Raw genomic sequence first — 19,245 nt, 5'->3', positions numbered from 1 at the left:
ACCCCTGGGCTGAAGGGAGCATGCGGCTCCCAGCAGGGGCAGAGAGTGGGGCAGGCAGCGTGGAGATGGAACAAGGACCAAGCCCAGCTGGGAATCTCGCCTGGCATGGGCTGGTGAGCCCAGGCAAAGGGGCTGGCTGGGCAGATAGAGTCCAGGGTGCCTCCCGTGGGCTTGAGGGTGGGATTCTAGGGACTCAGGTGTTATCACTGCTGGGCAGAGCTGGGGGAGGAGTATGTGGCAGGCATCAGTGCGGGGCTGGGGGTGGAGGGCGCAGCCCAGCAGGGTCTGATCCCAGAGACTTGACTCAGAGCAGCTCCCCAGGGAGAAAAGCAGCCGAGCCCTGCACCAGGGAGAGGGGGTGGGGAGTGGGGTTAATTACAGACAGACACAGACGCCTTGCCTTGGGCACTCCGAGCACCAGGCGGGTTTGGCTGTGCGAGGGGTGGGACTTGGCTGGGTGCTGGTGTGCATGTGGGGGCTGAAGAGTGAGCTTGTGTGTTTGTTTGCACGTGTAGGTTTGCATGATGGGGTAGCGTGTGCATGCGTTTGCATGATGGGCTAGCGTGTGCATGTGTTTGCATGAAGTGCTAGCGTGTGTGTGTTTGCATGATGGGCTAGCGTGTGCATGCGTTTGAATTATGGGCTAGCGTGTGCATGTGTTTGCATGAAGTGCTAGCGTGTGCGTTTGCATGATGGGCTAGCGTGTGCATGTGCTTGCATGGCAGGCTAGCCGATGTGGATGTGATGTGTGGGTTCTCACATATTTGCACCCTGCATGGCATGGATTTCGCAGTGCCAGGGCTGCAGGGAGGTGGCCGAGCAGGGTGGTCCAGGTCTAGTGAATGGGTTGCTATGAGGGTCACGACCTGGATTTGCACCATTTTAAAGCCCTGCGTCCCCTCATCCACCAGGCGTGGACTCGAACATCTTGCCCTGTTGGGAAGCCACAGTCCCATTTTACCCCTTGGGCAGCGTGGCTGGGTCCCACTCAATGGATCGGGGAGAGACTGGAGGCTGAAATCCCCCCGTTCTGATTACCCTCTGCCCTCCTCTGTCCCAGGCTGATCTCAGCAGCCGCTGTCCCATCAGCCCCCAGCTCTCGCCCTCATGGCTGGCACTCGAGGTGGGGGTCTGGCTGCACTAGGAGCAAGGAGGTGACTTTAAGCCAGGGGAGGTGCCTGCATCAGGGCCCTGCCTTGGAGCCAGCCAGCCCAGGGGTGAGTGGCAGGTGACGGCAGTATTGGTCAGACTGGCTGATCTGAGGAGAAACCGGATTTTGTGGCTTCACCCCAGGTATGTATGGGGGGGGGCTGAGCGGAAACGGGTCAGGGCGCCCCCAGACTGCTCCGTGCCAGCCCTGTCCGTGGCTGGGCTCTCCCACGCTGCTGCGGGAGGGGGCTCCCATCCAGTCACGTCGGCCTGCTCTGGGTGCAGTGCCCAGCGATGTCCCACAGCAGCTTGTCCTCGCGGGGCGACCAGGGCCGGGCGTAGCTGCCGCGCTGCAGCAGGATGCGGTTGAGCGTGTGCTCGTAGTTGACGTGCCGCCGGGCCATGAGCAGGTACTCGCGGCGCTCCAGCAGCTGGGGGCAGTCGCAGGCGTTGGAGACCCACACGTACTCCCGGTGCACCAGGGGGAAGCGGTTGCGGTAGGTGTGCTTCACCTGCACGTCGTAGCGCATCTCCTGCCCGATCGGCCGCTTGGCCAGGATCCGGGCCCGGAACACTGCGGGGGGCGACAGCAGAGTCAGGGGTGGGGCAGGGAGAGGGGGCGGAATGGGAGCAACAGGCCAGGTGGAAAATCAGCTGCCTTGCGGGGAAAGGGACACGGGGCCCTTGCTCCTCTAGGGGGCGCTGGCTCCAATCCACTCTGGGGGGGATCTGGCTTCCCTGGGGTATTGGGGAAAGGGACACGGGGCCCTTCCTCCTCTAGGGGGCGCTGGTTCCAATCCACACTGGGGGGGGGGATCTGGCTTCCCTGGGGTGTTGGGGAAAGGGACACGGGCCCTTCGTCCTCTAGGGGGCGCTGGTTCCAATCCACCGGGGGGGGGGGATCTGGCTTCCCTGGGGTGTTGGGGAAAGGGACACGGGGCCCTTCCTCCTCTAGGGGGCGCTGGCTCCAATCCACCCTGGGGGGGATCTGGCTTCCCTGGGGTGTTGGGGAAAGGGACACGGGGCCCTTCGTCCTCTAGGGGGCGCTGGCTCCAATCCACCCTGGGGGGGATCTAGCTTCCCTGGGGTGTTGGGGAAAGGGACACGGGGCCCTTGCTCCTCTAGGGGGCGCTGGTTCCAATCCACCCTGGGGGGGGATCTGGCTTCCCTGGGGTGTTGGGGAGTGAGACATGGGGCCCTTCCTCCTCCAGGGGGCGCCAGTTCCAAGCTGGCCCTCGAGTGTGGGGGGACTGGCAGGCTCAGGGGGTGGGGAATGGGACATGAGGCCTTTCCCTATAGGGGGCGCCAGCTCCAGTCTGCCCCACAGCGGGGAACTGGCTGCCCTGGGGATGTTGGGGAATGGGACATGGGGTTCCCCTCTTGGGGGCACCAGGCTCTGATCCAGCCCAAGCAGGCAGCCAGGGGGGCCAAGTTTTCTTTTATGTGGAGCCAGGCTCAGTGCCCACCGTGCCCCGGCAACCCCTTCCCGCGGTCTCCTGGCCTGTTCCAGTCACGAGTGGTCCCTGTGCCTGCCCCGGATCCTGCCGTGTTCACACTCAGCCCCCCTGCAGGGGGCCGGGCCGGGCCGGGCCGGGGCTCTTACCAAAGTCACTCTGGCAGTAGTGGTGGATGCGCTGGGACTTTCCCTTGGGCGTCTGGCACCTGCCGCAGCTTCCTACAGGGCACAAACCCGGGACAGTCAGTGGTGGGTGGAGAATCGTTTGGGGGGGTGCAGACAACCCCGCTACCCTGCCCGGCAGCTGCAAGCCCTGGCGGAAGGTCCCAGGGGCCGAGAGATGCTGGGTAAGGTCTAGGCTGGGACAGATAGGGATGTGGTGGAGAATTAACAGCCCTGCTGGGGCGGGTGAGCGGGAGGGACTGCTATCCTGGGGCTGAAACCTCTTTCCAAAACACGCGCACACACACCTCCGACACCCTCCAGGTGGGGCTGCCTGTAGCCAGGGGGCGCAGACGGGCGCTGGGTGCCAGTGACCCCCCCATCCGCCCTCCCATGTGTTCGGGGTGTGGATGGTGGGAGAGGGTCTGGCTGTCCAGGCCAGGAGGGTTTTGCAGCCGGGGAGCAGTGATTGTTGAGCCCTCCTCCCAGCAGGCGGGGGGGCCCTATGGACAAACGGGCCTGGGGCAGGTGGATGATGTTTAGCTCCAGATCCAAACTTCCCCCAGGGTCCCAGGGGCTCGGATCTGGGGCTTTGGTTCGGATCCTGGCCTGGATCCCCTCTGGGGTGGGGCACTTCTCTAGCCTTGGCCTTCCTCTCCTGCCACCTCCATTGTGCTATATCTGCTCGTCACAGCAGAGCTGGGATCCTGCTGACAAGGTGGCTTCCCCTGGGCTCTGCAATATGCCCCCATGGGGTAGCATCCTGCCCCTCTCCTGCCCCAGTCCCCTCCAAAAGGGCCAGTCAAGGTACTGTCTGTCTGTTCCTCCGGGCCAACTGCCTGAGCTCCAGAGGGAAGAGCCAGATGGGGACAGAGCAGGCACCTGTTTGAGCTGTGTCTCTGGGTTCCTGCCGGGACCTCTCTGTGGTCGTGTCCCTGACGCTGAGGTGAGTGGGGGGCACCAGTGTGGTCCAAGGCCCAGGCTGGGGCACGCTGGGTGGGTCCAGGTAGATCCCTCTGGGATGAGGCTGTCGCAGGGGGCTGGAGTCGCTCTGGAGGTGCCCGTGCCGCTCCCTGGGTAGCCAGTACTCGTACTCAATGCCCGGGTTCGGCTCCTGGAACAGGACCTGCTTGGCAGGGGGAAGATGGAGAGCTGTCTTTGAGCCCACCCACCAGGCAGCATGAGCCCCCCATGTCCCAGTTCCCACCTGCCAGGAGGCATACAACAGGCCCCCAGAGAGACCCTACAATAACAAACCAGAGTGTGCAGCCCAGCAGCTCTCGGGGGAGACCCTACAATAACAAACCGGTGTGCACACATGCTGGGAGAAGTGTGTGTGTGTGGGGGGTGTTCTCCCATGCACCGGGGCCCCAGGGGTGTTATGCCATTGGGGCACCAGGGAGATCAGCCTGTGAAGGGGAGAGAGATGGGGAAACCCCTTAGTCTGTGAGCCCTGGTCGCTCTCTCCTCTAGCCCCCCTCACCATGATGTGCAGATCCTCCTCTGTCGGCCCGGCTGCCTCAAGGGTCTCGTGATTGTCCGGGTCCCGGGCATAGCGCACCGTGGTGCCTGCCACCTCGTACGCGCCCGGCCAGTCGATGGCCCAGTCCCCGTTGATCACGTACCGCTGCTCCCCGTTCATCAGTGCTGCAGAGAGACAGTGGAACAGCCCGAGTGGGAGGGGGCTGGGTGGAAGACTGGGGTGGGGTACAGCATGTGGGTCTGCTGGACTTGGGGAGAGGAGGCACCGTGAGATGAAGTTGCAGATGGTGCAATGGCACTTGGACTGTTGCTGTGCCATCAGGGGAAGGAGGATGCACAAAGGGCCCCAACCCAGCACAGCTGGGCTAGGCAGTAAGATTTAATGGTTAGAAGAGGGGGAAGGAAGTGGGGTATAGTGGTTAGAGCAGGGGCGGGTGGGAGTCAGGACTCCTGGGTTCCTTTCCGAGCTTGGGGAGGGAAGTGGGGTCTGGTGGTTAGAGTTCTGGCAGTCAGGACTCCTGGGTTCTGGCTTAAAGGCACCTTCCCCACCCCAAGCACAATCAGGGACAATTTTGCTCTCCCTGTCTGTTGGGCCAGAGAATCACTCAAAGTGGAATCATCCCGTGGTGGGGGGCAGAGTCATATGAGGCAGGGCGGGGCTACCAAGAGGCCATGGGGTGAGGATGGCTCCTCCTACCTAGGTAGTTGCGGCTGCGGTCGGTGACCTTGATATGCATCGCCCCTGCCGGGATCCTCGTCACGTTCTTGTACCCAAAGAAACCTATAGGTGGGGGGGGGGAGACAGGAGTCAGGGGCATGTGGGAGGCTGGTTCCTCCCGGCGCTGCAGCGATGTGTGGGCTGAACCCAACGGCGCTGCCCCGGGGGCAGCGAGAGGCGAGCTCGTCCTGCACGGCTCCCCTGACTCGTGTCCAGGGCGGGGAAGGAAGCGAAGGCTGCGGCATGGTTTGGAGCTGGCAGGATGTCGGTTTCACACGCACACGCAGGCATGGGGGGCACTGGATGGCTGGGGAGGGCTCAAGGGGGGCAACGGGCCTGGGGATCCTTTCTCCCAGGGGTCACCACCTCCAGTCCAGCTCCAAAGTCACCATCACGGCCACCCCAGGTGGAAGCCCTCGACAGCAGCCTCTGGAGAGGTCCAGGACTGAAAGGGGCTCAGGCGGCCCGAAGCCCCCCTGGAGGGCAGGGCTCAGACACACTCTGGGGGTGTAGAAAGAAGCTGGCCCTGGCACCGCCCTGTGGGCAAAGACAGCTGTCTTCTGGGGCCTTCGCACCGATCATCAGCCCTTTTCCCCATAGGGGCCAGGCCTCTTCTCCTGACGTCACTAGGGCGTGGCTGCCTGAGCCATGCTAGCATGCAGCTGGGCACCCTCCTCCCCTCCCCTGCCGCTACTCACGGGGGGCCTGGATTATTTGCTAAGCCACTAGCAAGGCTGTTACGGCACAGGGAGGGGCACGGTGGGCACTGGAGCCTGGCACCACAGCAAACGGTGTTTTGCCTCCTGCTCCTGGAGCTGGTACCCCCAGCCATGCCAGCTCATCTGCTCTATCAGCTGCATGGCTTAGGAATTGCTATCGAGCAATGGGGTCGCCCAGTTCCTCCCGGCCAGCGGGTTTGGGGTCAGGACGAGGATATGGTGCCCGGAGCGGGGAGGGACTGGGCTGGCACAGTGGGTGGGGGTGGGGGCAGGAGGAGCACGCAGCAGAGGAGACAGGGAGAGCGCGTTGAAGCCAAGAGCCAAAGCATTCACCCCTGGAGAATCAATCACCGGAGGAGGGGAGCGCGGCCCGGAACACCCTCTGCACGAAGAGGCAAGAGTCATTCCTGCCATCGCACAGGCCGCAGGCGTCGCTCCGAGAGCCGGAGCCCAGGATCCCGTCGCAGCCCGCTGTCTGGGGGAGGGGAAAGCAGGCGTCAAGGAGGGCGAGGCAGCTGCACCGAATATCCCTGCCCGGCACGGGACAACCCCCAGAACGACGGGGGCTGGGTCAGCCCTGAGTGCTGGCACGTCCCTGCATTGCCAGGGCTGGAACTCACCCACCTATGCCCCTTGCCTGAGCCGTATCCAGCATCCCTCCTTGCCATGGCGTTGGCCGCCCCTTGGGTACCAGTCCCAGGGCGAACCCCCCCTCTGCCTGGGTACGCCAGGCACTGGCAGACAATGCTGGTCCCAGCCAGGGTCTCCCACAAGCCCATGCCCTGCAGCCACAGGGAGCCCTACCAAGCACTGGCCGCTGATGCAGAGATCTGGGGAGCCTGGGCTGCAGCGGGTCCCGTCCAGCACTCGGCCGAAGGTGTAGTAGAAATTGTGTCCCACCGCCAGGCAGTTCAGGTCACAGAGGTTGGGCGCTGGCGGGGGGAGGGTGATGGGGAGGGTGGGGGGAGAGTGAGAGAGAGGGAAGGAAAAAATGAGATTAAGAGAAGAAGGAGGGATTTGGGGGGGGGGGATCTACCCTGCTGTCAGGTTAGGTAGCGCAGCAGACTCTTGTCCTCGACAACTCCCCCACCCCGGCATGGAACAGCTGTTCCCCGCAGCCACAAAAGCCATCCATTGGGGCAGGCCTCTGCGCCACTCAGGGCTGTGGGGAGCGTTTCCGGTATCAGGGCCAGGAAACCAGCAGGCCCTGCCGTTCAGCAAGGGTGGCTGGAGAAGGGCCCCCAGGCTGAGAGCGGAGATGCAGTGGAATGGCGGTGCCACCGTGGGGGTGAATTTGAACCCAGGACTCACCTCCATGAAAAGGAACCCACTGGTACCTCGCCTGGCTCCCCAGGATGGGCTTGCCATCATACAGAGAGCACTGCATGGCCCGGAAGGGCACCGAGCTGCCAGGACACTCCTGCAAGGGAAGGGCACAGGGCTGCAGCCTCACAGGGCGACCCACCTTTCCTTGGCTGTCGGGCATGCGAAGGAGTGGCAAAGCCCCACCTAGTCCCCTCTGTATTGGCAGAGACCAGCGGGCAGGTTACAGTGCACCCAGCAGGAGCATCTGTAAATGGGGCAGGTGTGTGTGTGGGGAGGGGAATGCAGGAGGTCAAGAATCAGGGAGAATTCCCATGCCCAGCGCTGGTCTGGATCCCTGAGCTCTGTCCTTCCAGGGAGTCAGATGAGATGTGAGTCTCGAGATCAGAACAGCAGAGGGGCTGGGCTGGACAGTACAGGAAGGAACCACAAAGGGTCTGCCACCGAGACGGGATGGAACACGATCCAGTTGTGGGAGCAACGGACAAATCTCGAAGGCGATGGTGCGGAGAAGGGCCCAGCCACTGGCCTCCACCCCTCCAGGGGCTGCAAAGCTCACATGAGGAGTGGATGGAGAAACTGAGGCACAGAGAGGCAGGACCCAGCCAGGGCCAGCGGCAGAGCCAGAAACAGAACCCAGGTGCCTGCCTTCCCAGTCTAGCACCCTGGTGCCTCGCTGTGAGCTGGCAGCTCTGTGTAGCTGTGGCCTCACGGGGAGGCCACATGGTGGGGATATAAAGTGATTCACATGCACCCCTCCCCCACTCCAGCCACCGTCGCTCTGGTGCACACTCACGTGTAGCTTGCACACTCGGTACTGCCGGGGCTCTCCCGCGCACAGCTCCTCTTCAGGGAACCTGCCGTAAAAGCACCTTAGCGCAGCGGTTCCCAAGCTGCCAGGCCTTCCATCGGGCAGGGGTCCCATCATAGGCCCTGTGCCCTAGGGAGGGGGCCAGGGCAGGGGGACCAGGGCTGGCTCTGCTGTGCCCGTTTGGGGCAGGGATTCTGGGGTGGGGCATGTGGGATGTGGGAGCTGTGACAACTCGCTGGAAAAATGTGCGGCGGCATCTCCGGGGCACAAGGAGAAAACAAAGGGGAAGGAAAAGGTGCCCAAAATCCCAGGCATGGCGCGGAGCCAGACGCCCGCCGAGCTAGCGGTGCCCCCCAGGGCTAGCCAAGGTGACCACTGACATCCCCACCAAGGCTGGGGTGCAGGGGTAGCAGGGCAGAGTGCGCCCTGAATCACGCCCTATCTCGCCAGGCGCCCCCCTGCCTACTCAGGGCAGAGAGAAGGAACCCGCTCACCCACTGTGCCAATGGGCACAGACAAATCCACAGGCCTCCACCCTGCTCATGTCTGCCTGGGATCCCAGCCACAGCTGAGGCTCCCCAAAACAGGACTGGTACCACAATGCACCCCCCTCCCCCAGCATCTTTCCCTTGGGGGCGTGCGTCCTGGCTTTCAAGGGACCATTGGGATCATCTAGTCTGATCCGCAGACTCAGGTTGAGCCCAAGCACTTGGAGGGAGGGGGTGGAGATAGGAATAGTTGGGGGTTGGGGAGCAGCTTCTTCTGCCCACGTTTAAGCTTTTTTATTTCTCCCCCTCCTAGAAATCAGGCCAAGCCTGTGTATTTTCCATGCAAAATGTCAAATGAGCCTTAAAAAATTTCATCCACAATTTCTTGTGGATGGGAACATCCAGGCCATTCTCCCCATCCCCCCAAAAAATTAGTTTCCTTCCACATTTTTCTATGGAATTTTTCAGATTAACTAAAAATATTGTTTTTCTCCTTCCCCCACCCTCGAAAAAAGGGAAAAAACCCGTAAATCAAACATTTGTCATTAGAAACCTCCGGCAAAGTTTCAATCCAAATTAAAATGCAAAGTCGTGGGAAATGCGCCAGAGAAAAATGTGTTTCCATGAGAACCTTTCGGGCCACTCGAGAAATCAAACCTGTTCCTGGATCCCTGCTGGCTGGGCCCCAGAATCCGGGCCAGTGCTTGCTCAGGACTGGCGCAGCTGGCCATGCTGGGCACGGGGAGGGTTAGGCTGACGGGCTTTGGACAGAACTGGAGGTGGATTCCTGGGCCTGCCTGGAGTGGAGCTGGTGTATGTCACTGTAGCAGGGTGCATTGCATAGGGTCATTCGCACCCAGGGCAAAGACCCCCCCATGTCCCACATCAGCACTGGGCCTGTAATAACCAGGCTGAGATGCCCTGTGTCTGGGCCCTGGGGGAGGACGCTGTCATGCCTGATCTATGTACGGTCACACATGCCATGGGGAGTGGTTCTCATGGACCCCACCGCCCCCCCAGCTCCCCCACTCACCGGATGCATTTCCTGGTGCGAAAGGAGGCACCGTCCCCACACGTACTGGAGCAGGCGCTCCAGCCTCCCCATGACGTCCATTCCCCACGGCCTGGCTGGCGCCGATGGCGGGGCTGAGGCTCCAGGCCGAACACCAGGGTCCTGCTGGCTGTCCCCTACTTAAAGGAAGATGACAAAGTCACCCCTCCCGGCTGGGCCAGCCCCTTCCAGCCCAGGCCAGACCTAGGCCCCTCCAGTTATACAAGCGACATTTCCCATAGGGGCCCCCCGACCCACACCAGGAGGGGTGTCTCAGTCCTTCTTCCCCATTTCCCCCCTGCCCCACAGCAGGAAAGTCTATTGGCCCCCCCATTTTCCCTCTGCCCCACACCGGGAGGGGCTATCTGCCCCCAGATCTTTCCCTGCCCCACAGAGTGAGGGTAACACCAGAGTGTCACCCACGTCCATCCATTCCCTTTGCCCTGTCGCCCACACGCCCAGCCCAGGGCAGAGATGGCAAATCCCCAAGAACCTTCCACGGCCCCTGGAAAACCGCTGTGCAGCTGGCATGGCCCCCCGAGCTCCCTGCCAGCAGGGCATCCTGGGACAGTCGCCACGAGGGGAGCGCAGCTGCAGCGCGCTGGAGAAAGCTGCTTCCAACTGAACAATGGGGGGAGGCGGGCTGGGAGTCAGGCGTGTGGTTTCCATTCACAGTTGGATGGAGGCCACAGGCAGCTTGTAGCTGTAACAATAAGGTCTGAGATCTGCCCAGTTTGGGCCACTCGAGAAGGCTTGGGAGGTGGGCAGGGGGGTGAGTCCGGGCCACATGGCTTCTCTGGGGGAGTCAACATCCTAGATCCTTCACATCCCTTTATTTTTGCTGGGCAGTTACCATCACCCAGTGAATCAACCCTCCCCCTGCCCCCGCTGCCCCCGCATTCCCCAGCCCTTTAATTGTCTCCTACTCTGGTTTCTGGCCCTTCCACTCCTTTCCCTGAATCCTGCAGGATCCCTCCAGCGCCTGCTTTATCTCTGCTCCGACGACTGGAATGAAGATTCCTTCCTGGCTTCCCATCCTCTGGCTCCCCCCCAGCCAGGCCTGTCTCCCCAGCCAGTCCCCTTCCCTGCCCTCCATTGTCCTTCTCAGACAGTGGTTGGGAGGGGACAGAGGGACTGGCCCAGGCTGGAGAGTCCAGAGCCAGATCTGGATGGGAACTTCCCAAAAGGGGGGTGGGGGAGCTTGGATTCACCTTTACGTGTATTGCCCCTGGCTAAGCAGCCCCAGGGGGAGCGGGAGGACATGCTAGCAGCCTGCAGGAGTGTGACTCACGAGAGCTTAGCCACCACGAGAATAAGATAGAGAGAGAAATAGATAGATAATGTCTGTTACACTGTGTTCCCTTTGCCCAGAGCTGAGGCAAGAACATAAGAATATAAGAACGGCCCTACTGGGTCAGACCAAGGGTCCATCTACCCCGTATCCTGTCTGCCGACAGTGGCAAGTGCCAGGTGCCCCAGAGGGAACAAACAGAACAGGGAATCATCAAGTGATACAAACAGAAGCTGGGGACACCATCCCTGCCCATCCTGGCTAATAGCCATTGATGGACCTGTCCCTCGTGAACGTATCTAGTTCTTTTTTGAACCCTGTTAGTGTCTTGGCCTTCACAACATCCTCTGGCAAGGAGTTCCACAGGTTGACTGTGCGTGAAGAAATACTTCCTTTTATTTGTTTTAAACCCACTGCCTATTAATAAACCTGCTGCCTATTAAAAGCTGGAAGGAACCTCCAGGCCCAAATCAGTTGCTGCATCTCTGGGACTTCCAGCTGCTGCATTCCTGGGGCCTGGTGATGGAAAAAGCAGGAATGCAAATATCCTCCCCTGCACTGCACATGGATTCACACGCACAGGCACATACATGTGCATGTAGGCACACAGAACGCCAAACACATATCGTACACACACATGCGTGCATGGGGTTTTGCAGGCCTTTTACTACACACATGCCTGCCTGCACACACGTGTGCACATGGCTGCACGGGGGCCTGACCACCGGGAAAGCCGAGTGCCAGAAGCGGGTGAGAGACAAGGGGCTGGGCAGTGAGTGCAGAGCATCCCCGACGTGGAAGCTGACCCACAGATGAGCTGTGCCAGGGTCCAGTGGTCGCCCGCTCTGGTGGCAAGCTACAGCCTTCCACCCCAGGCCTCTTTGATGCTCCCTGGGGCAGCCACTACCCCTGGCATTCAGCCAGACCCTGGGGGTTCAGCCCCCCCTCACTCAAACACACCCTGGAGCTGTGGGCGGAGTGACCCATGCAGGAGACCTGGGGGCAGATGCACCCAGGGTCCCATTCGCGGTTACCCTGCAACCTTGTGCCAAGTGGACATAGTGCACAACTGTTGTGACCAGAGAGCGTTTGCGCCAGGGTGTGGAGTTCTGCCGTGCCTGCATAGAGGAGCCCCTGCCTCTGTCCTTAACCCAGGCCCCAGCCCTAGGCCAGGAGGGATGAGCCCAGTGCCATGGGTGGGTCCCTGCCTCTGTGCTTAGGGTGGGGGAGGATGCAGGCCTATTTGGTAATTTGCACACCAGTTACTTCTTGTCTGCAGCGTGTTTCCTGGGGCCTGCGCAAGCCTTCTGCTCCACGCCCAGGGCTGGGATGCCCAGCTCCTGCCCTGCCCCCCCACTGCTGTGCTGGGTTAGATTCTTCCTTTGCTGATGGGCTCCCCTTGTGACACCCTCCCTCTCTCTCCCCCTCGCAGTGCAAATGCTGCTCAGGACGGAGCCAGGACGCCTGGGTTCTCACCCCAGCTCTGGGAGGGGAGTGGGGGGGGGTCTCGTGGGTTAGAGCGGAATGGGGCTGGGAGACAGGACGCCTGAGTTCATCTCTGGCATTAACTTGCTGTGTGGCTCTGGGCAAGTCCCTTCTGGGACACAAACATGCCCTGGCAAGGAATATTGCAGCAGTGTCCGGCCACCTCGCTACTTCACCGACGGTCTCTCCCAACAGCTAAAAGCCAGCGTGTTCTCCTGGGGAGTGTGAGACGTTTGCACAGATCTGGAACACACAGAATATTGGGTTCCAAACCCGGGGGAGGAGAAACTTGTCACCTGCAGCAGGGCGGGTCTCCGAGCTGACTCAATGCACACTGAGAACAAGTCACATCTGTCAGCTCGGCCTCGCCCTGTGGTAGTGATTCCTCCTGGTAACCCCCAAACAGCGTCACACCTGCCCTGTGCTGCGGCTCACTCGACACCCCCACACAACCGGGCTGATCAGTATCAGCTCCGTGGGCACTCGGGTCCCAGAATGCACTGGGCCCTCTGGGCGCCGCGGAGAATCCCAAAGGCCCTGGGCTGTTAACTCCACAGCAGATGCCGGGAATAATGAGCTAAGGGCAGAGCTGGAAATAAACAGGGAGATAAAGGGAGGTCATCTGGCAACTGAGAGAGAAGCAAACGGCCAGGCCTGGCCGGATCAATTCACTTGCTCCTGGACAGGATCTCCCAGGGGTCTGCAATGGATCCCAGGATCTCCCAGGGGTCTCCCAAGCCACCCCACCCCAAAGGGGGGGGGACCAACTCAGCGACCTGACCCTCACAAGCTGCTGACCCTGCCTCCCTAGGAGCAGACAAGAGGGGAGGGCTGGGTCAGCCCGTTAAAGAGACACAGAGCAGCTCTGGCTGCAGAGGAATAACGCAGCTGAGAAGAGAAGAGACTATTTCCTGTATGACGCATGTAATATGCCTCCCACAACGGAGGCCCACTGCTGCTGGAGATGGGGCCCTGACCCCTTGTGGCTGCTACCGATTCCCCCCCCTCCCCGCCAGGGGGGAGGTCTGTTACTCCCAGAATCCTGGCCAGGTTCCAGCTGGAGGCATTTACATCCTATCTCCCCAAAAATCCCCTCTATGGCTCCAGGGGGAGGCGGTATTGCAGTGGGGGGTGGGAATGCTTAGATAAGGACAGAGGAATCGCTATCTGTCAGTTAGCCAGATACAGTTGCATTGGGATCCTTGGCAAATGCTTAGAGTTATTTTTATTTCCAGAGCTCTGGGAGGGCCAAAGACTCCCATGCTTCAAGGCATGAGCCAGCCCGTAAATCACAGGGGTCAGGAAGGAAATTTCCGAGGGGGCAGGTTGTTCCATTATTGCCACTGCAGAGTTTCGCACACCTGCCTCTGAAGCAGCTGGTGCCAGCCCCCATCAGAGAAGGAATGCTGGGCTAGATGGGCCGTGGGTCTCATCCTGCTTGGTGTGTATCTAGGCCTATTGTGTGTTAGGGGTCAGCAGGATCCTGCGGTTACAGGTGGTGATACTACGATGTGCATCAACAGGGACAGATATCTGGGGAGATGTTCAGATCTTACATGACCCCTACATTGCGGCAGGCTTGGGCCAGGCCTCAGTGAAGGTCTGTCCTCCAATTTGGCCTGTCCACATGGTCTCTTCTCCTCCACTTACCTGAGTGCTGCCGATGCCCCAGCCAACACTCAGCCAGGCCAGGAGCAAGACGGTCCCCAGGGAACTGTGCCTGCAAAAAGCCAGAGAGAAAACCCAAAGGGGATTCCAGAGTTTGCCTTGCCCTGCCCATCAGCCCCCCAAATCCCTGCTAAGTGACAAAGGATCCCACACTCCCTGCCCCATGGAACTTACACAGACCAGGCAAAGGAAGCATTCTGAACCCCCATTTCATGGGGGAGAAAGGGAACTGAGGCCCAGGGGGTGAGTAACTCACCCAGTGCTGCACAGAGAGGATGTGGGGGAGCTGAACTCAGGTCCCCTGGGTCCCAATCCAGTCTGTGACCCACTGCCAGTCACAATGCTGGCCCTGGGCACACCTGAGATGCCACGGGCCGAGGCTGCTGTTTCCCCCAGGCATGGGGGAGCCAGCGAGAAAGGCCAGCCTGGTGTAATTCTGCAAATTCAAGGGGACTAGAGAAGCAGCCAAAGCTACTGAGGTTGGTCAGTTCTTAGACGCACCTGGGGACTAGGGATGGGGGCCCTTCTCTGGAGTGTGTGTCCCCCCCTTAGTTACCCACGTTCATATCTATAGGTGCATAGGAGACGGGATCCCTGTGAAGCAAGCTCAGCTTGGCCCTGGCCCTTCCCCCACTCCCCCCAGATTTCAGCCGGAGCCAGACAAGACACACAGAGATAAGACAAGACAGGACAGCTCAGGTGTGAGATCATCCGGGAGGGGAACAAGGTGGGGTGGATTCCTGCAAGTCGTGGGGGTGGCAGTCTGACTGGAGATGTGGGAGAGGAGGGTCTGGGATGAAAAATGTGGGGTCAGATTTTGACCCTCTCCCCTGCCCCTCCAAATTGGGGGGGGTCAGTTCAGACCATGGGGGGAGTCAAGCATCCACATCTGGGTTCCAGGCCCAGACCTCACAAATCTGGGGGTGTTTGATGGGGGGTGAGGCTAGGCCCACCCTAAACTTGGGTGAGAGAGCAGAGGGCAAAGAGGAGGTTGTTCCAACCTTGGAGGAGGTGTGGGGGGAGCGTGAAGTGTGTGTGTGGGAGGGGAAATGGGGCGGGGGCTGGGAGGGGTGGAGGAGACAAGAGCGGAGAGGCCAGGCGCCTAGGACGCGGGCTGGCTTCATGGGTTGGGCATTGGCCTGCAACTGGGATCTAGGTTCAATCTGAGTCTGTGCCACTCCCCGGGTGAGCTTGGCGAGTCACTTCTCATTCCCCATGGGCCGTTCAGCTCCTGGCCGCTCTGCCTGCCTGGAGAACAGCCCGACTGGGAGGAATTGCGCCGCTGGCTGCTTCATCCCTCCCCGCCGAGCCCCGTGCGGCACTGGCAGGACAGGGCAGAGGGGGATCCCGCGGCCCCCGCTGGGAACCGAGCTGAAAGCGAGAAGTGAAACCCTGAGCCGCTGATAGAACCGTCAGAGGCCAGTCAAGGGCACTCAACAGCTCCTGCTCCAGGCTTCGATATGAGTCATGCAACCAGCCTGGGATGTGCAAAGCAGGAGGCACCCGAGGAACGCCACAGCCACTCAGCAGCCAGCCCTGCACAACGGCTGCCAGGGTCTAGGATTTGTCCCTAGAATTTCGAGACCAGAATGCTTCTAGATTGTGCAGGCTACTTCTAGAGTGTAGCACCTACCTAGTGGCTTGGAGGCTCATGCCACCAGCTCACCTTGGGTTCCAGAGCATTGCAGAACTCAGGGCAGGGCTCCGGGTGCCTGGCACTGCACCCCAGACAGACAGACAGATACAGGTACACAGCGTCCCTGCCCCAAAGGGCTAGTGATCTAAGAGAGGGCCAGCCTGCAACCCCCCCTCCCCCAGGTCAGCCTATCCTGCATGTTCTAGAATTTACAACCCATTAGAAACGAGCCGGGTTCCAGAATGTGGCCACCACGGGCTCATGTGGGGTGCAAGAAGGTTCCAGAATGTGGCCACCACGGGCTCATGTGGGGTGCAAGAAGGCTGGGCCCCCTAGGCCTGCCCATGGATCTGGGATGAAGCGACAAGCTCCCGGGGAGAGGTTCGAACCCGGTGGGTTCTAGACTGCACCCCCCTTAGAATTCCTGGAGATCTGCAACATAGAACCCTCCTCAGAACAGTATCCGGTCTGAGGGATTCCATTGCTACGCAGGGGAGAACAAGCAAGCACTTTGCCTTGAAAAATTCTACATTAACCACCCTTCCTCCCACCCCCGGCTGCCCTGGGTTTTCCTGCAGAGTCACAGAAGTTCAGGCAGGGAAAGCCCTGCGGGCGTTGTCTCCATCCGTCCTGCTCCCCCTGCGTGGCTGACGCAGGGAGCTCTCACAGATGAGTCCTTACATTGTTCAAGAGATGAGTCCGAAGTGGAACAAGCAGAGGTGCGACTTGGGGTATTGTTTGGTGTCTGGTCCCTTTGCGGGCCCCAGAACAGAACATGCTGGCCAGAGCCCTGCCAGGATGCCAGCCTGGGCTGGTGATGGTTTCACTCGCTGGGCCACACTCTCTAGTGATACACAGGGAAGGAAGGTAGAATCCAGCCCATGGGGCAGAAACAGGGCCCCAGTCCTGCAGCCGGACACACACTGGGCCTGAGTGTCCTCGCACTCACACCAGAGGGGCACGGCTTGGGTGAGGGAAGGTGGCAGGATCAGACCCGTTCACCACTCTGAGATGCCCTCTGGATGTGCCAGTGCTGGTGAGTTAATGCCAGGCCCGTGTGTGAGGGTGCTGGAGGGGCAAGGATCCCCAGGTCCTGGAGGTATCCTTGTGATCCTATCCCTACTGCACGGGAGGTGATCAGAGACTGCAGCCAGCAGATCACCAACCCCTCTGTGTGCCAGGCGGGAGCCGGGTGATTTGCAGAAGCAGGGCACAGAACGTCATTGCACCAGCACCTGGCACACTGGCGGCCCGTGCCAGGCTGGATGGGATGCCGTCTGTGTGCAGAGGTCACCCACGGAGTCCATCTGAAGCTATGGGGTAGAGTGGCGGGAATTCTCCTTTGATCTCACAGGCTCGGTCGAGCGGGTTTTATCGGAGCCTGAACTGTTCCTGATTCAGTATCAGAGCAAGCTGCAGCAGCTGGGGATGCTCCACCTGGGACACGACGAGTTTTCACATGTGGCCGGGGGGATGACACACGTAAGAACCCTCCCCACTTCTAAATAACAGTGAACCCCCCACACCACACCCTGCAGCCTGCCCCCGCCCCTCCTTAAGCAAACACCTTATGCTGCCCCAGCCCAGGTCAGTTGGAGCTCACAGACCATCCCAGGGACCTGCCTCCCTGTGCTGTGCTGTTATTCTCTCTAAGACGAGGGTGGGGAAGGATCAAGGAGTTAGAGATGGGCGAGGACTGGGAGTCAGGACTCCTGGGTTTCTGTGTGCCAACCATGAGCAAATCACTTCCCCGCTCCGTGCCTCAGTTTCCCCATCTGTACATTTGGGGCTAGTAACATTTGTGGATATGGTGGGGCTCCCATGGCTAGTGGTCACCACACGTTTGAAGAACCTTCAGACGAGAGGGGCTAGAGAAGGGCAGATTGCAAAGGGTTAAGAAAGAAATACTCTTACCAGATACTCTGGGAGTCCATGGTCAGCCGGCTGGATGTCAGGCCCTCCTGGCTTTCTGTGCCCGCTCCTCTCCATCCACTAATCCTGGCATCAGGTGGGTGCTTTGCCATCCCAGCTCCCACCTGTATCTCTGGGATGCTGGTGGCTTGGGCTCACTTCCCAGAGCAGAGCTGGGAACTAACTTGTCCCAGGTGCCTGACCTTCTCCCAAAGATTTCAGCCTCCAATCAGACCTGAGCACCCGAACGGGGACTTGTGCACGGATGAGAGTCCAGCCCAACTCCCCTCTCCAGAAACTCCTGCGCTCTCATTCCCAAGCAGCCCGTAGCCTTGGAGTCTGGCCCACGTAGGCTTGGACGGCGTCCCATGTGCTGATCCTCCCGGGGGCTGGTGTGTGTGGGGGAAGTGGGGGCCGTGCCGGGGTAACTGGTTCCTGGGTTTAGCTGTCCCAAAACGCTGGGGGAAGGCGGGTTCTCTCTCCCAGCCGCGCAGCGTCCCGTGCGGTTCCTCGGGGAAAAAACTCAAGCCCTTTTCCTTTCTCCTCCCCTTATGTCGTTTCACTTTTTCATGCTCTGATCCTGCCTCCAACAACTGGCGTTATTAATATTCATACCGAAAGGTGCACATGCCTGTCCCGGGTTCCCACTTAACCCGTCAGGGCCCGTGCTGCAGTGACAGGGAACGCGCCACAGCCGGGCCCTTCCCTAAAGGGAGCAGGGCGAACTGGCTGGGCGAGTCCAAAGTGTTTTCCCCTTTCAGAAGAAAACACTGAAAAAAACCCACTGATTTGTTTCTGTCCTGCCGGGTATGGAGCCAGGGCAGAAAGGGGAAGTTAACCCTTTGATCCATGGCATTTTCCAGGCTGCAGGCCAAACCTGCCTCGGGGAGGGGTTGGGCCCTATCAGCTATAAATAAATACACCGGGCCAAATTCAGAGCTGGTGGAGGAGGGTGCTAAGCAGGCCAAAGCCAGGGGTGACGTAAATGACTAGTGGAAGCTCCTCAGCTGGGGTCACACAGGCCTGCTCCCGATCGTGCTTCGGCCCCGGTGTAGATCAGGAGTCACCCATGGGAGTGGATGGAGCCGCATCGGGGTTAGGGAGGTCTACCAATCAGCGGGGTGTGCAAGGGGTGTGCAACTCTCAGCGGCGAGAGGGGAAGAGGACAGGGTAGGGGGAGAAACTACCCCAGACGCCCTCCTATCTTGCCTGCTGCTCCCCCATCATGGCCCGTGACACTCGCGGCTGGGCCAATCAGCGCAAGTTACACTGACGGCCGGTAGGCCTTGCTCTGTTCACACTGACGCCAGTGGCTCCTGGCACCCCGGCATTTGCTCTTGATTCACACTGGTGCCAATGATGGGGGGGGTCAGGCCAGTGGGCAACCTGCTGCACAGCCCCCCCAGCCCCCCGAGTTTGGCTCACTGCCTCACCCTGTGCGTCCTCTGCCAGTGCTAGCGGCTTTGTTGTTTCAATCCCAACTTGTTTCCTGCAGGGTGGAGATCCTGATCCTGCCCCTTCCTGCGGGCCGGGGTTACAGGAACTCCTGAGCTTCCCAGGCACCGCTGGGGCTGAGCGCTGTGCGTGCGGCAGGGGACCCAAACCCCAGCCGCGGGGACACCTGGCTTCCATGTCGTTCTTCAACCCAAAGTTCCCCTCCTGGCTAGGCCTGTCGGAGGGGGCTCGGCCCAGCGGCTCAACGGCTCAGGAAGGGCTGCATGGAGGGGCCAGCTTTGCTTTCCCTTGCGCCTGGGGCTCCCCACATCGAGCGCTCGGCCAGCGTCAGTGAGACTATTCACAGAGAGGAAGGAACATGCCCATGCTCACGGGCAGAAGCAGCTCTCAGGAGGCCCGACTCTGGCCCCGTTCTAGCCACTGGACCCTACTCCTCTCCC

General features: G+C 60.5%; 1 protein-coding gene across 1 annotated transcript; it reads right to left on the bottom strand.

Annotated features, from left to right (window-relative positions):
* Positions 1-1,404: 1,404 nt before the first annotated feature.
* ADAMTSL5 (ADAMTS like 5) lies at positions 1,405-17,553 on the bottom strand. Its single transcript, XM_030540540.1, has 12 exons — positions 17,354-17,553; positions 13,786-13,855; positions 9,342-9,496; positions 7,806-7,866; positions 6,998-7,106; positions 6,491-6,618; positions 6,038-6,161; positions 4,947-5,030; positions 4,251-4,414; positions 3,650-3,893; positions 2,753-2,824; positions 1,405-1,723 (listed from the first exon to the last, which is right to left on the bottom strand). The coding sequence occupies exons 1-12, from the start codon at positions 17,461-17,463 to the stop codon at positions 1,410-1,412; spliced, it is 1,635 nt and encodes a 544-aa protein (XP_030396400.1). The 5' UTR covers positions 17,464-17,553; the 3' UTR covers positions 1,405-1,409.
* Between the last annotated feature and the right edge of the window lie 1,692 nt (positions 17,554-19,245).

The sequence above is a fragment of the Gopherus evgoodei genome, chromosome 22 (assembly GCF_007399415.2).
Source record: "Gopherus evgoodei ecotype Sinaloan lineage chromosome 22, rGopEvg1_v1.p, whole genome shotgun sequence".
In the NCBI taxonomy this organism is placed as follows: Eukaryota; Metazoa; Chordata; order Testudines; family Testudinidae; genus Gopherus; species Gopherus evgoodei.
Note: the sequence above shows the minus strand (reverse complement) of the source record. Positions and strands in the feature narration are given on the sequence as shown.